This window comes from Lontra canadensis, unplaced genomic scaffold, assembly GCF_010015895.1.
Source record: "Lontra canadensis isolate GAN:19392208 unplaced genomic scaffold, GSC_riverotter_1.0 scaffold135, whole genome shotgun sequence".
NCBI lineage: Eukaryota > Metazoa > Chordata > Mammalia > Carnivora > Mustelidae > Lontra > Lontra canadensis.
This window is the reverse complement of record NW_022631129.1, coordinates 743,521-760,772: the sequence shown is the minus strand read 5'-3', so window position 1 is coordinate 760,772 and position 17,252 is coordinate 743,521. Positions and strand designations below refer to the sequence as shown.

General features: G+C 39.6%; 1 protein-coding gene across 3 annotated transcripts in view; it reads right to left on the bottom strand.

Annotated features, from left to right (window-relative positions):
* The window catches only part of OCA2 (OCA2 melanosomal transmembrane protein), a 481,635-nt gene that overhangs the window by 391,453 nt on the left and 72,930 nt on the right, over positions 1 to 17,252 (bottom strand). For all 3 annotated transcript variants that reach the window (XM_032843099.1, XM_032843101.1, XM_032843102.1), the window contains 2 exons: positions 8,206 to 8,304; positions 1,523 to 1,711 (listed from right to left, as the gene is read on the bottom strand). In XM_032843099.1, coding sequence (XP_032698990.1) covers positions 1,523 to 1,711; positions 8,206 to 8,304 — 288 coding nt within the window. The remainder of the gene's footprint in view (positions 1 to 1,522; positions 1,712 to 8,205; positions 8,305 to 17,252) is intronic.

Genomic DNA, 17,252 nt, shown 5'->3' with positions numbered 1-17,252 from the left:
CCCCACCTTACAAGCTGCATGACCCCAGGCAAAATCCTTATCCTCCCTGAAGTCCCTTCCTTCATCTACCTCTCAAGATTGATAGAAGGGTCAATAGAACAATGAGAGTGGGCTTCTCAGCATACAAACAGGTGCACCTTGGGCATGCAGATAGGTACATTTCTAATCAGGCTTTCAAACAGCTTCAGAAAAGACAGGTACCCTAATGTAGACAAATAATAATACTATTATTTGATAGCTACAAAGTGTCTTCTCACCTATGCATGAGCTTTCCCATGCAAGTAGACCATCTTAGTAGAAGCACATGCAAGGCTGTGTAGTGAGGGAAACACAAAGAGACAAGGAGATAGTTGAATGGATGTGTCTGCCTCTGCTGATACCTCAGCTACCTCAGAGCAAATCTGGAATGAGGATCTGATAGTCCTGGTCCCCAAGCCTTATTCTGTTCTTAGAGATGCCACTTTCAAACATGTGTCTCTCAACAAAAGCTTTCTTTAAGTAAATGTACCTATAAAGCCCAGTAGACAAAGCAGGGAGAGAGCAAAAGTGCTCCAGCTCTGGCTAGACCATTCTCATGGTCCAACATAATGCCCTCAGCTTTCCCACATACATGCATGCCTAAGCCCTCCTCTGTGTGTGCAAGCATAGCCTGTCTACCACCACTACCAGAAACCCCCTTTCTCACAGCCTCAGGGTCCCAGCTCACACCAGGCTGGACAGCAGTTTCCTGAAGGATGAGCCCTGGCACTAGAGCCAACCCTTCTAATAACATGTTTCATCACCAACTACCAGGGATAATATCAGCTTTTAAAACACCATGGTTGGGGGACACCTGGGTGGCTCAGTCAGTCAAGTGTCTGCCTTCAGATCAGGCCATGATCCTGGGGTCCTGGGATCGAGTCCTGCATCAGGATCCCTGCTCAGCAGGGACTCTGCTTCCCCCTCTACCTGCTGCTCCCCCTGCTTGTACTCTCTCTCTCTCTCTCTCTCTCTCTGTCAAATAAATAAATTAATTAAATATTTTAATAAATGAATAAATAGATATAGATAAAGATAAAGGTAGAGATAGATAGATGATGGGTATAGATAAATGATAGCTTAGATAGATAGATAGATAGATAGATAGATGATAGAATGAACAAACCCCACAGGAACTGCTAAAGTGAACTGATTCCACCTGCAAACTGAGGTCATGCCATGAAGACCCCCCACAACACAAACAAGAAGGAGTGTAGATAAATAAATGTTAGTCATTTATGTCTGTAATCTGGCTGTCCTGTAGCCCTACAGGCTCCATGCTGATTAGCAGTGCTTCCTTACATATCTTCTAGGGCCTGGAGAAGATGTAGATAACCTTCCAGGAAAAGTGCAGCCTGGCCAAATGTGAAAACCCTTCTTCCTCTACTTCATTCTGCTGGTTGGGAAGGATGCAGTGAGGGTGAGAACCGCCCCCAGCCCAGTCCCAGGGATGCTCTGTGCAACCATCACCCTGTGCCAGTGCCAGCACTCGAAGTCTTCCTACCTCAGCTTCAAAAGACAGAACCTGATAGGAGCACTGTCCAGAGGTTTCCCCTTCTCTTGGGAGGCAGATCCAGAGGAATCAGCCAAGTCTTTGATCAGCAGGGATCCTCCCTCCCACTCAGCTGAGCTCTTTCCCCAAGATTCTTCAGCAGTGATGAAATCTGAGTGGCAAATAGGCATGCGCCATGACCTGGAAAGCAAGTCTTTGTGGTTATTTTCACAGAAATAGTAGCATCTCCAAAATAAGATTTCATTTCAGTGGTAAGTATGAAATGTGAAACCAATTCTGGTTTTTAAAAGGACCACAGACATTTAGTGCTGTCAGACTGGTGGGACTGGGTCTTTCTTGACATCACAGAGCACTTAGCTTAAGGAAAATCATTTGAGGTCATGCATATGATTTGTGGACCTTCAAAAAACATCAGTTTGTTCCGAGTTCGGAACTTTCCAATAAAGCTGTTTCTGGCTCAGACCAACTCCAGTTCATTTCTGTATTTGCTTTCTCTTTGATTGTGCTGGAGTTCTCAATACCTAGTTGTCACACTTTTCTTGAAGGAGAATGAGTGGTGTCTTTCCATAATAGAGCTATAGGGAAGATGGTCTACTGGCTTTTCCATTCAACCTATACATGAGCATGAGCAAGAGTGGAGAACATCAGTGCTGGACCCGATGGGCCCAAGAACAGAACCTCTATCTAGAAGGATGATTCAAAAGGCATCACAAACTTTTCTCAAAATGACATGTGGACACATCCATTTACTTTTAGTTGAATCTCTGGGCTTCTGAACAAACCCTCAGTTCAGATACACTTGACTCTAGTGAAGTTGCACTAAAGCCTAGTATTTTCATGTATTGCCTGGAATATTCATGGGATAACTGCACTGACATAATGGGCTGTGATCTTAGAAACCAATGATGCCTCTCAAGCCCAACTAGCTCAACAGGTGTAACTGCTTTCAAACTGGTTTACAATAAGAAAAAAAAATAGTCTTATTCATAAAGAGAATCCCAAAGATGGAAATTAGGCTGTGTGATACTAATGTGTAATAATAACAAATGAATCCTGACCGTGCTGCAAACTAATCAATATTGAAAATAAAGAGTTTTGTGACTGGGAAATACTTACGTGTAAGGAATGATTATCACGACTCCTTCAACTGGTGAACAAATACAACTGTAACAAAAACTGAAACCAAGGAAACTTCTTTTAGAAGTGTCCAGAAGAAAGCTAACGCCAGTGTAACTAGAACAATGCTGTGCAATAGAACTTTCTGTGGCAATGGGCAACTTCTCTGCCCTCTCCAGCATGGTAGTCACACATGCTCATTGGTGACTTGAAGTGTGTAACTGAAGAACTGAATTTTTAACCTTACTTAATTTTAATTAATTTAACTTTGAATAATGCCTGTGACAAGTAGCTACTAGGCTGGTCAGTGCAGGTACACAGCCTGCGCCGACCTTTATACCATCAGCTGCAAATTCCTGCCCTCAAAACGTTGAAAAGAAGAAAAACTTTTTATAGGCAAACCTGACCCATGTTCTGTTCCTCTGTAGTGGTTTTTGGCATGAGGCACTTGGAGTTACTCTTGAGAAAATACAGTGTAAGCCCTAATGAGTGACTGTGGAAGCAGCTGGAACAGCAGCAGAGTTCCTGTTCTCGAGCTATTGAATGCAATGGTGGGATAAGAGTGGGACCCCATGATCCCTGGGGGCAGGGCATGAGTTAGGAGCTAGGAAAGAATGTAACCCCCAGTCTCCTCTTTCTGCACCTGGCAATTGCCAGCCCATACAACCCACTCCTCCCTTATCCCATGACTGACTCTCTGCATGCCTTTGCACAGTGGAAAATGCAGTTTGCTTCAAGATATTTGCCATCCCTTTGTACTTCTTTCCCACATTTGAGGCATTTGTCCTTGCATTTCTGATATAAATAAATAAATGAGCAAATAAATAAATAAATAAATGGTATGTGCGGGACTCAGCTGCTGCTGCTCTCCCTTGCAGAGGCAGCCCTGCACAACTGCTCAGATTGGTGTCTGAGAACTTTATTTCAGTGTGCAACGACAAGGCACAGCTTGGCATCCCAGGGCGTGTTTCTGTGCTCCATGTGCCCAGGACAAATGCCTACACATTATGATTTTCCAATGAAACATGAGTTCTTTTTTTTTTTTTAATTTTTCAGCATAACAGAATTCATTGATTATGCACCACACGCAATGCTCCATACAATACGTGCCTGCCACAATACCCACCACCTGGCTCCCCCAACCTCCCACATCCCACCCCTTCAAAACCCTCAGATTGTTTTTCAGAGTCCATAGTCTCTCATCTCCCTTTCCAATTTCCCTCAACTCCCTTCTCCTCTCCATCTCCCCATGTCCTCCATGTTATTTGTTATGCTCCACAAATAAGTGAAACCATATGATAATTGACTCTCTCTGCTTGATTTATTTCACTCAGCATAATCTCTTCCAGTCCCGTCCATGTTGTACAAAAGTTGGGTATTCATCCTTCCTGATGGAGGCATAATACTCCATAGTGTATATGGACCACATCTTCCTTATCCATTCGTCCGTTGAAGGGCATCTTGGTTCTTTCCACAGTTTGGCGACCATGGCCATTGCTGCTATAAACATTGGGGCACAGATGGCCCTTCTTTTCACTACATCTGTATCTTTGGGGTAAATACACAGTAGTGCAATTGCAGGGTCATAGGGAAACTCTATTTTTAATTTCTTGAGGAATCTCCACACTGTTCTCTAAAGTGGCTGCACCAACTTGCATTTCCACCAACAGTGTAAGAGGGTTCCCCTTTCTCTACATCCTCTCCAACACACGTTGTTTCCTGTGTTGCTAATTTTGGCCATTCTAACTGGTGTAAGGTGGTATCTCAATGTGGTTTTCATTTGAATCTCCCTGATGGCTAGTGATGATGAACATTTTTTCATGTGTCTGATAGCCATTTGTATGTCTTCATTGGAGAAGTGTCTGTTCCTATCTTCTGCCCTTTTTTTTTATATGATTGTCTGTTTTGTGTGTGTTGAGTTTGAGGCGTTCTTGAACAATCTATACTTTTAATGCCATTCTGATCATAATTCCACTGGTATTTTTCAAAGAGCTAGAGCAAATAATCCAAAAATTTGTATGGAATCAGAAGAGATGCCAAATTGCTAAGGAAATGTTGAAAAAGAAAAACAAAATTGGTGGCATCACGTTACCTGATTTCAAGCTTTACTACAAAGCTGTGATCACCAAGACAGCACGGTATTCATAAAAACAGACACATAGACCATTGGAACAGAGTAGAGAGCCCAGATAGGGACCCTCAACTCTATGGTCAAATAATCTTCGACAAAGCAGGAAAAAATATACAGTGGAAAAAAGACAGTCTCTTCAATAAATGGTGCTGGAAAAATTGGACAGCTATATGTAGAAGAATGAAACTCGACCATTCTCTTACACCGTACACAAAGATAAACTCAAAATGGATAAAAGACCTCAACATGAGACAGGAATCCATCAGACTCCTAGAGGAGAACATAGGTAGTAACCTCTTCGATATCAGCCACAGCAGCTTCTTTCAAGATATGTCTCCAAAGGCAAAGGAAACAAAAGCAAAAATAAACTTTTGGGACTTCATCAAGATCAAAACTTCTGCACAGCAAAGGAAACAGTCAAGAAAACAAAGGGGCAACCCATGGAATGGGAGAAGATATTTGCAAATGACAGTACAGACAAAAGGTTGATATTCAGGATCTATAAAGAACTTCTCAAACTCAACACACACAAAACAGATAATCATGTCAAAAAATGGGCAAAAGACATGAACAGACACTTCTCCAATGAAGACATACAAATGGCTATCAGGCACATGAAAAAATGTTCATCATCACTAGCCATCAGGGAGATTCAAATGAAAACCACATTGAGATACCACCTTACACCAGTTAGAATGGCCAAAATTAGCAACACAGGAAACAACGTGTGTTGGAGAGGATGTAGAGAAAGGGGAACCCTCTTACACTGTTGGTGGAAATGCAAGTTGGTGCAGCCACTTTAGAGAACAGTGTGGAGATTCCTCAAGAAATTAAAAATAGAGTTTCCCTATGACCCTGCAATTGCACTACTGTGTATTTACCCCAAAGATACAGATGTAGTGAAAAGAAGGGCCATCTGTGCCCCAATGTTTATAGCAGCAATGGCCATGGTCGCCAAACTGTGGAAAGAACCAAGATGCCCTTCAACGGACGAATGGATAAGGAAGATGTGGTCCATATACACTATGGAGTATTATGCCTCCATCAGGAAGGATGAATACCCAACTTTTGTACAACATGGACGGGACTGGAAGAGATTATGCTGAGTGAAATAAATCAAGCAGAGAGAGTCAATTATCATATGGTTTCACTTTATTTGTGGAGCATAACAAATAACATGGAGGACATGGGGAGATGGAGAGGAGAAGGGAGCTGAGGGAAACTGGAAGGGGAGGTGAACCATGAGAGACTATGGACTCTGAAAAACAACCTGAGGGTTTTGAAGGGGCAGGGGGTGGGAGGTTGGGGGAACCAGGTGGTGGGTATTGGGGAGGGCACGGATTGCATGGAGCACTGGGTGTGGTGCAAAAACAATGAATACTGTTACGCTGAAAAGAAATTTAAAAAAAAAAAAGAACCTCAATCTTTATCTCAAAAAAATAAAAAAGTATAGATTGCTCTAGGTAGTATAGACATTTTAACAATGTTTTTTCTTCTGATCCAAGAGCATGGAATGGTCTTCCATCTTTTTGTGTCTTCTTCAATTTCTTTCATGAGTGTTCTGTAGTTCCTCGAGTACAGATCATTTACCTCTTTGGTTAGGTTTATGCCCAGGTTTCTTGTGGTTCCTGGTGCTATAGTAAATGGAATAGATTCTCTAATTTCACTTTCTGTGTTTTCATTGTTAGTGTATAAGAAAGCAACTGATTTTTGTACATTGACTTTGTATCCTGCCATGTTACTGAATTGTTGTATGAGTTCTAGTAGTTTGTGGGTGGAGTCTTGGGTTTTCCATATAAAGTATCATGTCATCTGTGAAGAGAGAGAGTTTGACTTCTTCATTGCCAATTTGGATACCTTTTATTTCTCTTTGTTGTCTGATTACTGTTGTTAGGACTTCTAATACTCTGTTGAACGAGAGTGGTGAGAGGGGGCATCCTTGTCATGTTCCTGATCTCAAAAGGAAGGCTGTGAGCTTTTTCCCTTTGAGGATGATATTTGCTGTGGGTTTTTCATGGTTTACCAAGTAATTCAAAGGAAAGAATTAAGGGAATTGATGTTTTAAGTGTTTGTTTTTAAAGTTATGTATTAGGAGTAATGGAGAAATATTAAGTTGTCCTCCTGGTTGCAGGGGCTGTGCTGGACACTAGGATGTGAGACAAAGAAAAGGTAGGCTGGTAGGCATAACCACGGAACATAAGGCATGTTGTAAAGTATGGGTAAGAGTGTGGTATTTAAGAGCACAGAAGGATTGACTCTTGAGGGATTTGGGAGGGGAACCAATGGTGACATTTGAGCCCCTCTGAAGTTGAGTGAACTTGCCTGGAGAACAAGAAGGGGAGGAAGTTTGTCTAGTCAATGGCCTTAGTGGGAACTTTTGCAGGACGACACAACTTGTCATCAGGAATCTCCCGGAGGGAGCCAGACTGTCCCTGCACTGGGAGGTTATTAAATCCACATTCTTACACCCTATCTAAATGGGGTGAGTCTTCAGCAACTGATCCTAAGGAATCCACATGGCATACAAGTACCCCAAAGAATTCTGATACACTCTATAAAGTATGAAGTCCCCCCCCCACACAATGTTTGCAGACAGGGCTGAAAAGAGGGTGGGCAACTCTTTAGAGGATGGGAGGGAGGTAGGTGTAGGTAACATAGCAGCCTGCCTGCTGATGCAGATGCAGGGGATCAGGTGACAGGAAAGGAAGGATCTGTCACAATGCCACCAAGTTTGCAATGTGTGGGATGTGAGGGAATACTGAGCAGGCAGTTCAGGCTTCCAGAAAGTTTCTCTGCAAAAAGAAAAAGAGATGAGCTTGGATACCTGGATGAGGGCCCTTTGTCCTATGGGACAGAGTTATCCTCCAGATCAGCTCTGATCAGAGAGTCCAGAACCATCCTATCTGTCCCCAGTAGGACCTTCAAACTTGCAGGAAGTGGAGGTTCCTCTTAAATCATACATTTTCAACCTCATCGCTAATGACATTTGAGACAGATAATCCTTTGTTGTGGAGAAGTGTCCTGTGCTTTGCAAGATGTTAAGCAGCATCCCTGGCCTTTACCCTTAAATGCCAGTAGTACCCCTGCTCCAGCTGTTATAACAAAAAATAACTCTGGACTGTGTCTTCCTCACCCAGCTCAGAATCCCTGGCCTGGTAAGATGGCCCATCAGAGCTGTGGACATGCATGAATGTGCACATGTGTTATTTAAGGGAGCAGGGATATGCTCAAGGAAATTCATAAGCTATAGACTACAACTACTAGAATCATGAATGTATACTACATTGAACTGACAAGGATCTGGCAGAGACCAAACAATATGTCAGGTGAAAATTCACATCTCAGGAAGAAATTCTCCAACATAAATGCCAAGGGCAATGCTCAGAGATTTCTTAATTTTACAAGAAGTGGGTTGGGGGAAACTCACCTTTTCTCTTGTGAGGAATTTCTCAGCAAAGGGGTGTTTTCTGTAAAACAGGGATCTTTTGACCTGGAGCTGAAGAGCTGAGGTAAAGAAGAGTGAGACCTGAAAGACACAGTGAAGGAAAAAGGATCACCAACACAAAAATGGTGGAAGTGTTCACTGGTAATTGGGGCTATATCCAAGAACATGCCTGAAATTCAGTGATAAATTTTACATAAGTTATAGCTGAATAGTAAAAAGCTAGAGTTTAAAAAAGACCATTAGAAACAACGCTCCTTAAAAAAAAAATAAAAAAGAAAAAAAGAAACAACTCTCCTCGCCAGCATAAACCAGGTTGGCAATGCAAAAAAGAAACACATAAGAAACCAGATACTCTAGGATTGATACTTTCAGGCTTTGCAATTCCATGCAGAACTTTTCATGGAGAAAACTGTTCAGAGTCTGATGGGCCTTTCTATACTCAAAAAATTCTACCTCCTAAGATCACAGTACTTAAATATCACACATTTAAAATAGCCTACTGGCTCCCCATTGAAGACCAGCAAAACTCAGCACCCACAGGGTCAAAATGAAATGATAAAATGGCAACGATGGATCTCTCATGGGGATGGAAGCCACAAGTGAAACAAAGCAAAGCTTCACACTGTAGAGACACCCCCTCCACTGTGCTGGCCTGCACTAGAGGAAGGGCCACCATAAACTTATCCAAATCAGGAGCTCAAGAGAGCACAAGAGAGCCCACAAATATATATGGTCCTCATTCAAGGACACATGATGTTTAAAAGCAACCAGCTTTTCATGAAAAGCTGCAGAAATAATTTTCATTATTAACTGTTGGGAATATGTCATTTTACACACAAATACATTGACTTTCCTAAAGGATCCCAGGCCACACAGAGCTGCTGTGGATGCCATGAAACACTCACCAGGGACAATAATAATAAAGGCAGAGAAAGGAAAAAAAAGTATTCCCACCCTCTTTCTCCTTTCACTTCAGCATGCACCTGTGACAACAGGACAATAAGACTCTGGTCTCATGGGTGGATAAAACCAGGGCCCTGAGCTGTGCCCAACAACACCTACCATTCCACACCAGAGCCTGGAAGGGAGTCTGTCTTGGGCCAGCAATGTGTTCTCTGAGTACACCTCTGGGCAGCCCTGCATACTTTACCGGGGAACACAGATAAGAGAGGACTCTGTCCTCAGGAGCTTTAATAGCCAGGAAGAAGAACACAGCAGAGAACAAGGTATAGAATAGATGTCCTAACTAGCACTCATGAGAGCAGAGATGGAAGATGAATTCCACTTGAGTGATTTAATAATTTATACACTTTAACTGTTAGCTGTTCAAACTGGTTTAAACAATTAGTTGGGCTTTAAATTTTTCATGTCTCATAACTGCAAATGAAGAAGGACCTCAGGCATATTTAGATAAATGTCTCAATGAGTCAACTAATATCCAGCGTTTTCCATTACTCCATGAGGTGGTCTGTTACACAGCATTCCTGGGAAAGGTGACTGTTACCGAGACCTCACTCACATTATTTAACTACTCTGAGCTTCCATTTTCTCATCTGTATAATGTGGATTAAAAGAAAAAACTCACTAAGGTGAGTCACACTAAATTAGGAGATATAAATGGTAAGCATAGTTTGGCTTCAATTCAATTCAATTATTTCTATAACACTGTGAGCCTCTTATGAATGGCTGCCATGATATTTCCATCTTGTTTTATTGGGTACCTTGTGCTTAAATCCCAGTAATCATAGCTTATTTGCATGAGTTGCCTTTTTGACTCCATGAAATAGTTTTGTAAATCATTATCAGATCAGTAATGTGCTCAGAAATACCACCTACCCTCTGAAGAGCAGAGCATGTTCAAGAGAGTGGAGGTGCCATTGCTCCTTAGAAAGCATTACCCACAGGCTCTCAGCAAAGCTCATGGCAGTGCCACATTGCACAATGCTGAGAATTCACCTTACGGTCACAAAGGAGGAAAATCAAAAATGGGAGTCCATTTTATTTTCTCTGAGGTGAACATATCTGGCTGATTTCATTGTTTAACATTTCTATTGCACTTTGTTTACACACAGTATTTTATAATTGTAGTTAAGTATATAGGAAGTAGTTTCTAAGCTTTTTAATATTTAGTTATGATTCTAAAGAGCCAAAAATAAAATTAGTTTTGCTAGGAAATTTCCCAAAGGCTTCAGGCTATTCCAAATTTAAATTGAATTTTACATTGCCCAGGTATTATTTTCCATTGTTCCCAGTCCATTTCATTTTTGCAAAGAAGGGAGGCTCAAGAGAGGGCTTCAGACCAAGTTACTTCACAGGACCCCTGGCCTTCTGTCCTGGAAGATAGAAAACTCACAAACTGCATATAGAGAAGATTCAGGATTACCCAAGAAACATATTTCACAGTGATTTTTTCTTCCTGACTTAATTAAGGTAGAAAATATTAATGAGATCTATATTATTCCTGAACTTTTTTTCTTCTGGAAAAAAAAAAATCTCATTGACATTTGTCTGACTTCACATCTAAGGCCAGGTGTCAAAATTCACAAAATTCAACAGTGTCTATTTTCCTAGTGTCTCAACAACTCTGTGTATACATGTGTAAAATTCATATACGCCTGGAAACTTATAAGCAGGCAATACTTATTTGAATAATTTGGAAACTACAGAAGAGGATAACGGATAAAATTATTATATATAATTCTGTATTTCAAAGTTACAAGCTTATCTATAGATGGTTACCAGAGGGGAGGTGGATGGGGAGGTGGGTGAAATAGGTGATGGAGATTAAGGGGTGCCCTTGTCATGATGAGAACCAGGTGTTGTGTGGAAATGTTGAATTACTATATCAAAAATATTACAATGTTTGTTAACTAAGTGGAATTTAAGTAAAGAGCTAAAAAATAAAAAATAACTTCCTTTCAATCTTTTTTTTCTACATATAAATGAATAGTTTTAAAGTCAGCACTCGATGTTATATGCAACTAACAAATTGTTGAACACTACTTCTAAAACTAATGATGTACTATATGTTGGTTAATTGAACATAATAAAAAAATAATAAAGTCATCTTCAAATATATGAGTTTCCAGACATAAATTCAAACAAATAAGTTGCTTTGTTCTCTAATTGTTTAACTTAGATAAGTCATTAACATTTCTGTGTTATTAAATGTTCTTCTACAATGTGATTTACATGTTAGCATCATATTCCATTACGTGAATCCCCATATCAGGCATAACCATCCTCTGCTGTTGGAAATTTAGGGAATTTCTACTTCTTTACTAATATAAGTAAAAAACATTATGAAAGTCCTAGTAGATAAGTCTTTGTACATGCCTCCAAAAGTTTCCTAGGACAGATTCCTAGAAGTGGAGTCACTGGGCAAGAAGTATCTTGGTGCTTATGGTCCACAGAGAGCCTTACTATGCCTTTCAGTTACAAAAGAGAACAAATCCTTGTCCCCACAGCCCTGGGTATTAGCCACATTTTAGGTCCTTAAGCAGTAAATTTTAAACAGCTAGAATTGATTCAGGTCCACCATTATCAAGAAACCTTGCTGCCATGATTGTAAATAAGACCCATCTATGCCAACCCGCAAGACGGATACAGTGTGTTTGCAACACCTCCCAGCCCTCCCCTGTCTATAACCGTTATCTTAGCTCCAGACACCCTAGTTCTTTCTAGATCCAAACACTGGGTAGTCCTATGGTGCTTATCATATTATCAAGAAAAAAAGTATCTAAGAATGTTAAAAATATTAAATACCTAATATATTAACACTTCTGAGGAGATTCACATTTCTAAAGGGCAGATAAGAGACAATGATTAGTGCAAAGAACATGCTGGAGAGGTAATGGTTTGGTCATCAGTGGTAGAGAAAGAGGTTTGCTCTCATTCTTTCTCAAGCTCTGTATCATGTAGACACCATCAATACAGGACAGAAGCCAGCTCTTCTTGGCAGGGAATCCAGAGCCAGTAACAAGGAGTGCAAAATGATGCCACTGCCTTCCTCTGTCTCTCTTTCCCTCTCTATCTCTGACTCTTGTTTCTGGCCTATTTTATCCTGGATTCACTGGTCCAAGATACCTTTCCAGAAGGAAAAAAGCAAACCAGCAGGCTAGGAAAAGCTGGATTTGCCCCAAAAGTGATCACACGGACAACAGCCAAGTGTGTCCATTGACAGAAAGCAGATCTGAGGAAGGAAAGTGAGCAGCAAACCTGCCACCCACTCATGTGCCATTTTTTAGAAGATTTGGGAGGAAACTGTGATTTCTCACCCAGATATACGCAGAGCTTCAGAGAAACTATCCGTGTTCTCTCCAAGCATAACCGGGCTTTTAAGTTTATTTAACTGCAAAAAAGAGAACCTATAGCTCAGGCTGCTCAGAGGCAATGTCTATAATCAGTTGTAATCATGAAGGTTGTTTCCCACTTCCTCAGCCTAACACACCACTAGTTATTTTCTGCAGGATTTAAAAAAATAATTCCATAAAAAATAATTATAAATCTATGATAATAGGTACACAATGTAGAAAAATGTAATTTGTGATATTGATAACAAAGGGTGGCAGAACTATATAGAAGCAGAATTTTTGTATGCAGTTGAAGTTAAGTTAGTATCAATTCAAATTAGGTTGTTATAACTTTAGAATGTCATACCTAATTGTCACAAGAAAATATAATAAAACATACACCAAAAAAATGAGAAGGGAATCAAAACATGTCACTACAGAAGTCAACTAAACACGGAGGAAGGCAGTAAAGGAGGAAGGCAGTAATGAAGGAAATGAGGGACAAAAGGCTATAAGACATACAGAAAGCATAAAACGAAATGCCAAAAGTAGTTCTGTTTGTATGAATGATAACCTTAAATACCAGTATACTAAACTCATCAATCAAAAGTCAGAGGTTGGCAAAGGGATTAAAACGGAAACAAAACAAAATAAAACAAAAAATATGACTCAACTATATGCTTTCAATAACAATTATAAATAATATACACCAAACACCAGAGCTCCAAAAGATATGAGGCAGACAACTGACATAATTGAAGGGATAGATAGTTCTACAATAATGGGTAGAGACTTCAATGCCCCACTCTCAATAGTGGTTAGAAATCAAACAAAAGATACATATGGATCTGGAGGCCTTACACAACACTATTGACCAACTGGACCTAAAAAACCTACAGAGAGCAATCTACCCAACAACAGAAAAACTATACATGTCTCTCTAGTACATATGTAATATTCACCAAGATAGACCATATGTTATGCCATGAAACCAGTTTTAATAAATTTTAAAAGACTGGAATAATACAATGTATCTTTTCTGATCATAGCAAAATTAACCAGAAATCAATAGCAAAAGGAAAACTGAAAAATTCACAAATATATGAAAATTAAACCAAACACTCAACCAACCAATGGGTGAAAGAAGAAATCACAAGGGAAATTAGAAAATATCTTCTGTGGGCTGAATTGTGTACGCCCTCCAACCAAAAACACCCCTCATAAGTTGAAATTTTAACCCCCAGTACCTTATAATATAACTGTGTTTGGAGTTATCTTTAAATAGGTGATTAAGTTAGATGAGGTCATTAGGGTGTATTCTAATCCAATTTGACTACTGTCCTTGTAAGAGGAAATTTGATACAGAAAGAGACACCAAAGATTCATGTACAATAACAGTGTGTAGGGGCAATAGGAAGGCAGCCATTTGCATGCCAAGGAGAGAGACATTTGAGGCAACTGACCTTTGCCAGCACCATGATCTTGGAGTTATAGCCTCCAGAACTATGAGGAAATAAATTTCTGTTGTTTAAAATGCCCTTTCCGTGTCACTTTGTTATGGCAGCCCTAGCAAACTAATACAGTTTAAGACAAATGCCCTGAGACAAATGACAATGAAAACACAACATACCAAAATTTATAGGATGAACCGAAAGCAGTACTAAGAGGGACACTTATAGCTGTAAGTATTTACATTTAAACAGAAGAAAGATCTCAAATCAACAACCTAAATTTATACCTTAAAAAAATTGAAAATGAAGAATAAACTAAACCCAAAAGCTGAAAGAAGTAAGAAAATAAATATGAGAGAGGTGACTAATAAAATAGAGATGAGAAAAGCTATAGAGAAAATCAGTGAAACCAAAAGTAGGTTCTTTACAAAGATCAATAAAATTGACACATCTTTAGCTAGATTGACTAAGAAAAAAATAGAGAAACTCAAATCACTAAAATCAGAAATGAGAGCAGGAACATTACTACCATTTTACAGGGGGAAAAAAGGATTATAAGCGCATACTATGAATGATTATATGTTAACAAATTGGATAACCTAGACAAAATGGGTAAATTCCTAGCTATACACAACCTACCAACACTGATAATGAAGAAAAAGAAAAATCTGAATAGACCTGCAACTATTAAGAAATAGAATCAGTAATCAATCAAAAAATAAGAATATTCTAAGAAATAGAATCAGTAATCAAAAACCTCCCAAAATGTATTACATGGAGCGCTAGGTGTGGTGCATAAACAATGAATTCTGGAGCACTGAAAAGAAATTTTAAAAACTAAATAAAATTTTAAAATAAAAAATAAACAAACAAACTTCCCAACAACAACAACAAAAAGCCCTGAACCAGATTGCTTGGCTGATGCACTCTACCAAATGTTTAAGGAAGGATTAACATCACCTCCTCAAACTCTCTTAAAAAACTGAAAAAGAGGGGACACTTATTCAGTGAGGTTAGCATTACCTTGATACCAAAGACACTACAAGAGCAGAAAACCACAGACCAATATCCCTGGTGAATACTGATGCAAAAAATCCTCAGCAAAATACTAGCAAGTCAGTTCAGCACCATATTAAAAGGATTATACACTATGACCAAGGGGAATTAATTCCTGGAATTCAAGGATGGTTCAAAATATAAAAATCAATTGATGAAACACACATTAACAGAGTGAAGGAAAAAAACACATCATCATCTATTGATGCAGAAAAGTATATGACAAAATTCAACACACTTTCCTTATAAAAATGTACAGGAATTAAGAATAAAAGGAAACTACAACACAATAAAGGCCATAAAAAACAGCTAACATCATACTCAAAGGTGAAATACTGAAAGATTTTCCTTTAAGACGAAGAACAATTTGAGAATACCTGTTTTGCTTCCTATCAGTGCAGTACTGAAAGCTCTAGCCAGATCAATTAGGCAAGAAAAAGAAATAAAATGCATCCAAATTGGAAAGAAATGCATAAAGTTATCTCTGTTCACAGATGACATGATCTTATATGTAGAATATTCTTTTTTTTTAATTTTTTTAATTAATTTTATTTTTTTAAAACATATATTTTTATCCCCAGGGGTACAAGTCTGTGAATCGCCAGGTTGACACATTTCACAGCACCACCATAGCACATACCCTCCCCAATGTCCATAACCCCACGCCCCCTCTCCTAACCCCCCTCCCCCCATCAACCCTCAGTTAGTTTTGTGAGATTAAGAGTCACTTATGGTTTGTCTCCCTCCCAATCCCATCTTGTTTCATTTACTCTTCTCCTACCCCCCTTAACCCCCCATGTTGCATCTCCTCTCCCTCATATCAGGGAGATCATATGATAGTTGTCTTTCTCCGATTGACTTATTTCGCTAAGCATGATACCCTCTAGTTCCATCCATGTCGTCGCAAATGGCAAGATTTCATTTCTTTTGATGGCTGCATAGTATTCCATTGTGTATATATATCACTTCTTCTTTATCCATTCATCTGTTGATGCACATCTAGGTTCTTTCCATAGTTTGGCTATTGTAGACATTGCTGCTATAAACATTCGGGTGCACGTGCCCCTTTGGGTCACTACGTTTGTATCTTTAGGATAAATACCCAGAAGTGCAATTGCTGGTCATAGGGTAGTTCTATTTTCAACATTTTGAGGAACCTCCATGCTGTTTTCCAGAGTGGTTGCACCAGCTTGCATTCCCACCAACAGTGTAGGAGGGTTCCCCTGTCTCCGCATCCTCGCCAGCATCTGTCATTTCCTGACTTGTTCATTTTAGCCATTCTGACTGGTGTGAGGTGATATCTCATTGTGGTTTTGATTTGTATTTCCCTGATGCCGAGTGATATGGAGCACTTTTTCATGTGTCTGTTGGCCAACTGGATGTCTTCTTTGCAGAAATGTCTGTCCCTGTCCTCTGCCCATTTCTTGATTGGATCATTTGTTCTTTGGGTGTTGAGTTTGCTAAGTTCGTTATAGATTTTGGACACTAGCCCTTTATCTGATATGTCATTTGCAAATATCTTCTCCCATTCTGTCAGTTGTCTTTTGGTTTTGTTAACTGTTTCCTCTGCTGTGCAAAAGCTTTTGATCTTGATGAAATCCTAATAGTTCATTTTTGCCCTTGCTTCCCTTGCCTTTGGCGATGTTCCTAGGAAGACGATGCTGTGGCTGAGGTCAAAGAGGTTGCTGCCTGTGTTCTCCTCAAGGATTTTGATGGATTCCTTTCTCACATTGAGGTCCTTCATTCATTTTGAGTCTATTTTTGTGTGTGGTGTAAGGATATGATCCATTTTCATTTTTCTGCATGTGGCTGTCCAATTTTCCCAACATCATTTATTGAAGAGGCTGTCTTTTTTCCATTGGACATTCTTTCCTGCTTTGTCGAAGATTAGTTGACCATAGAGTTGAGGGTCTATTTCTGGGCTCTCTATTCTGTTCCATTGATCTATGTGTCTGTTTTTGTGCCAGTACCATGCTCTCTTGATGATGACAGCTTTGTAATAGAGCTTGAAATCCGGGATTGTGATGCCACCAACTTTGGCTTTCTTTTTCAATATTCCTTTGGCTATTCGAGGTCTTTTCTGGTTCCATATAAATTTTAGGATTATTTGTTCCATTTCTTTGAAAAAAAATGGATGGTACTTTGATAGGAATTGCATTAAATGTGTAGATTGCTTTAGGTAGCATAGACATTTTCACAATATTTATTCTTCCAATCCAGGAGCATGGAA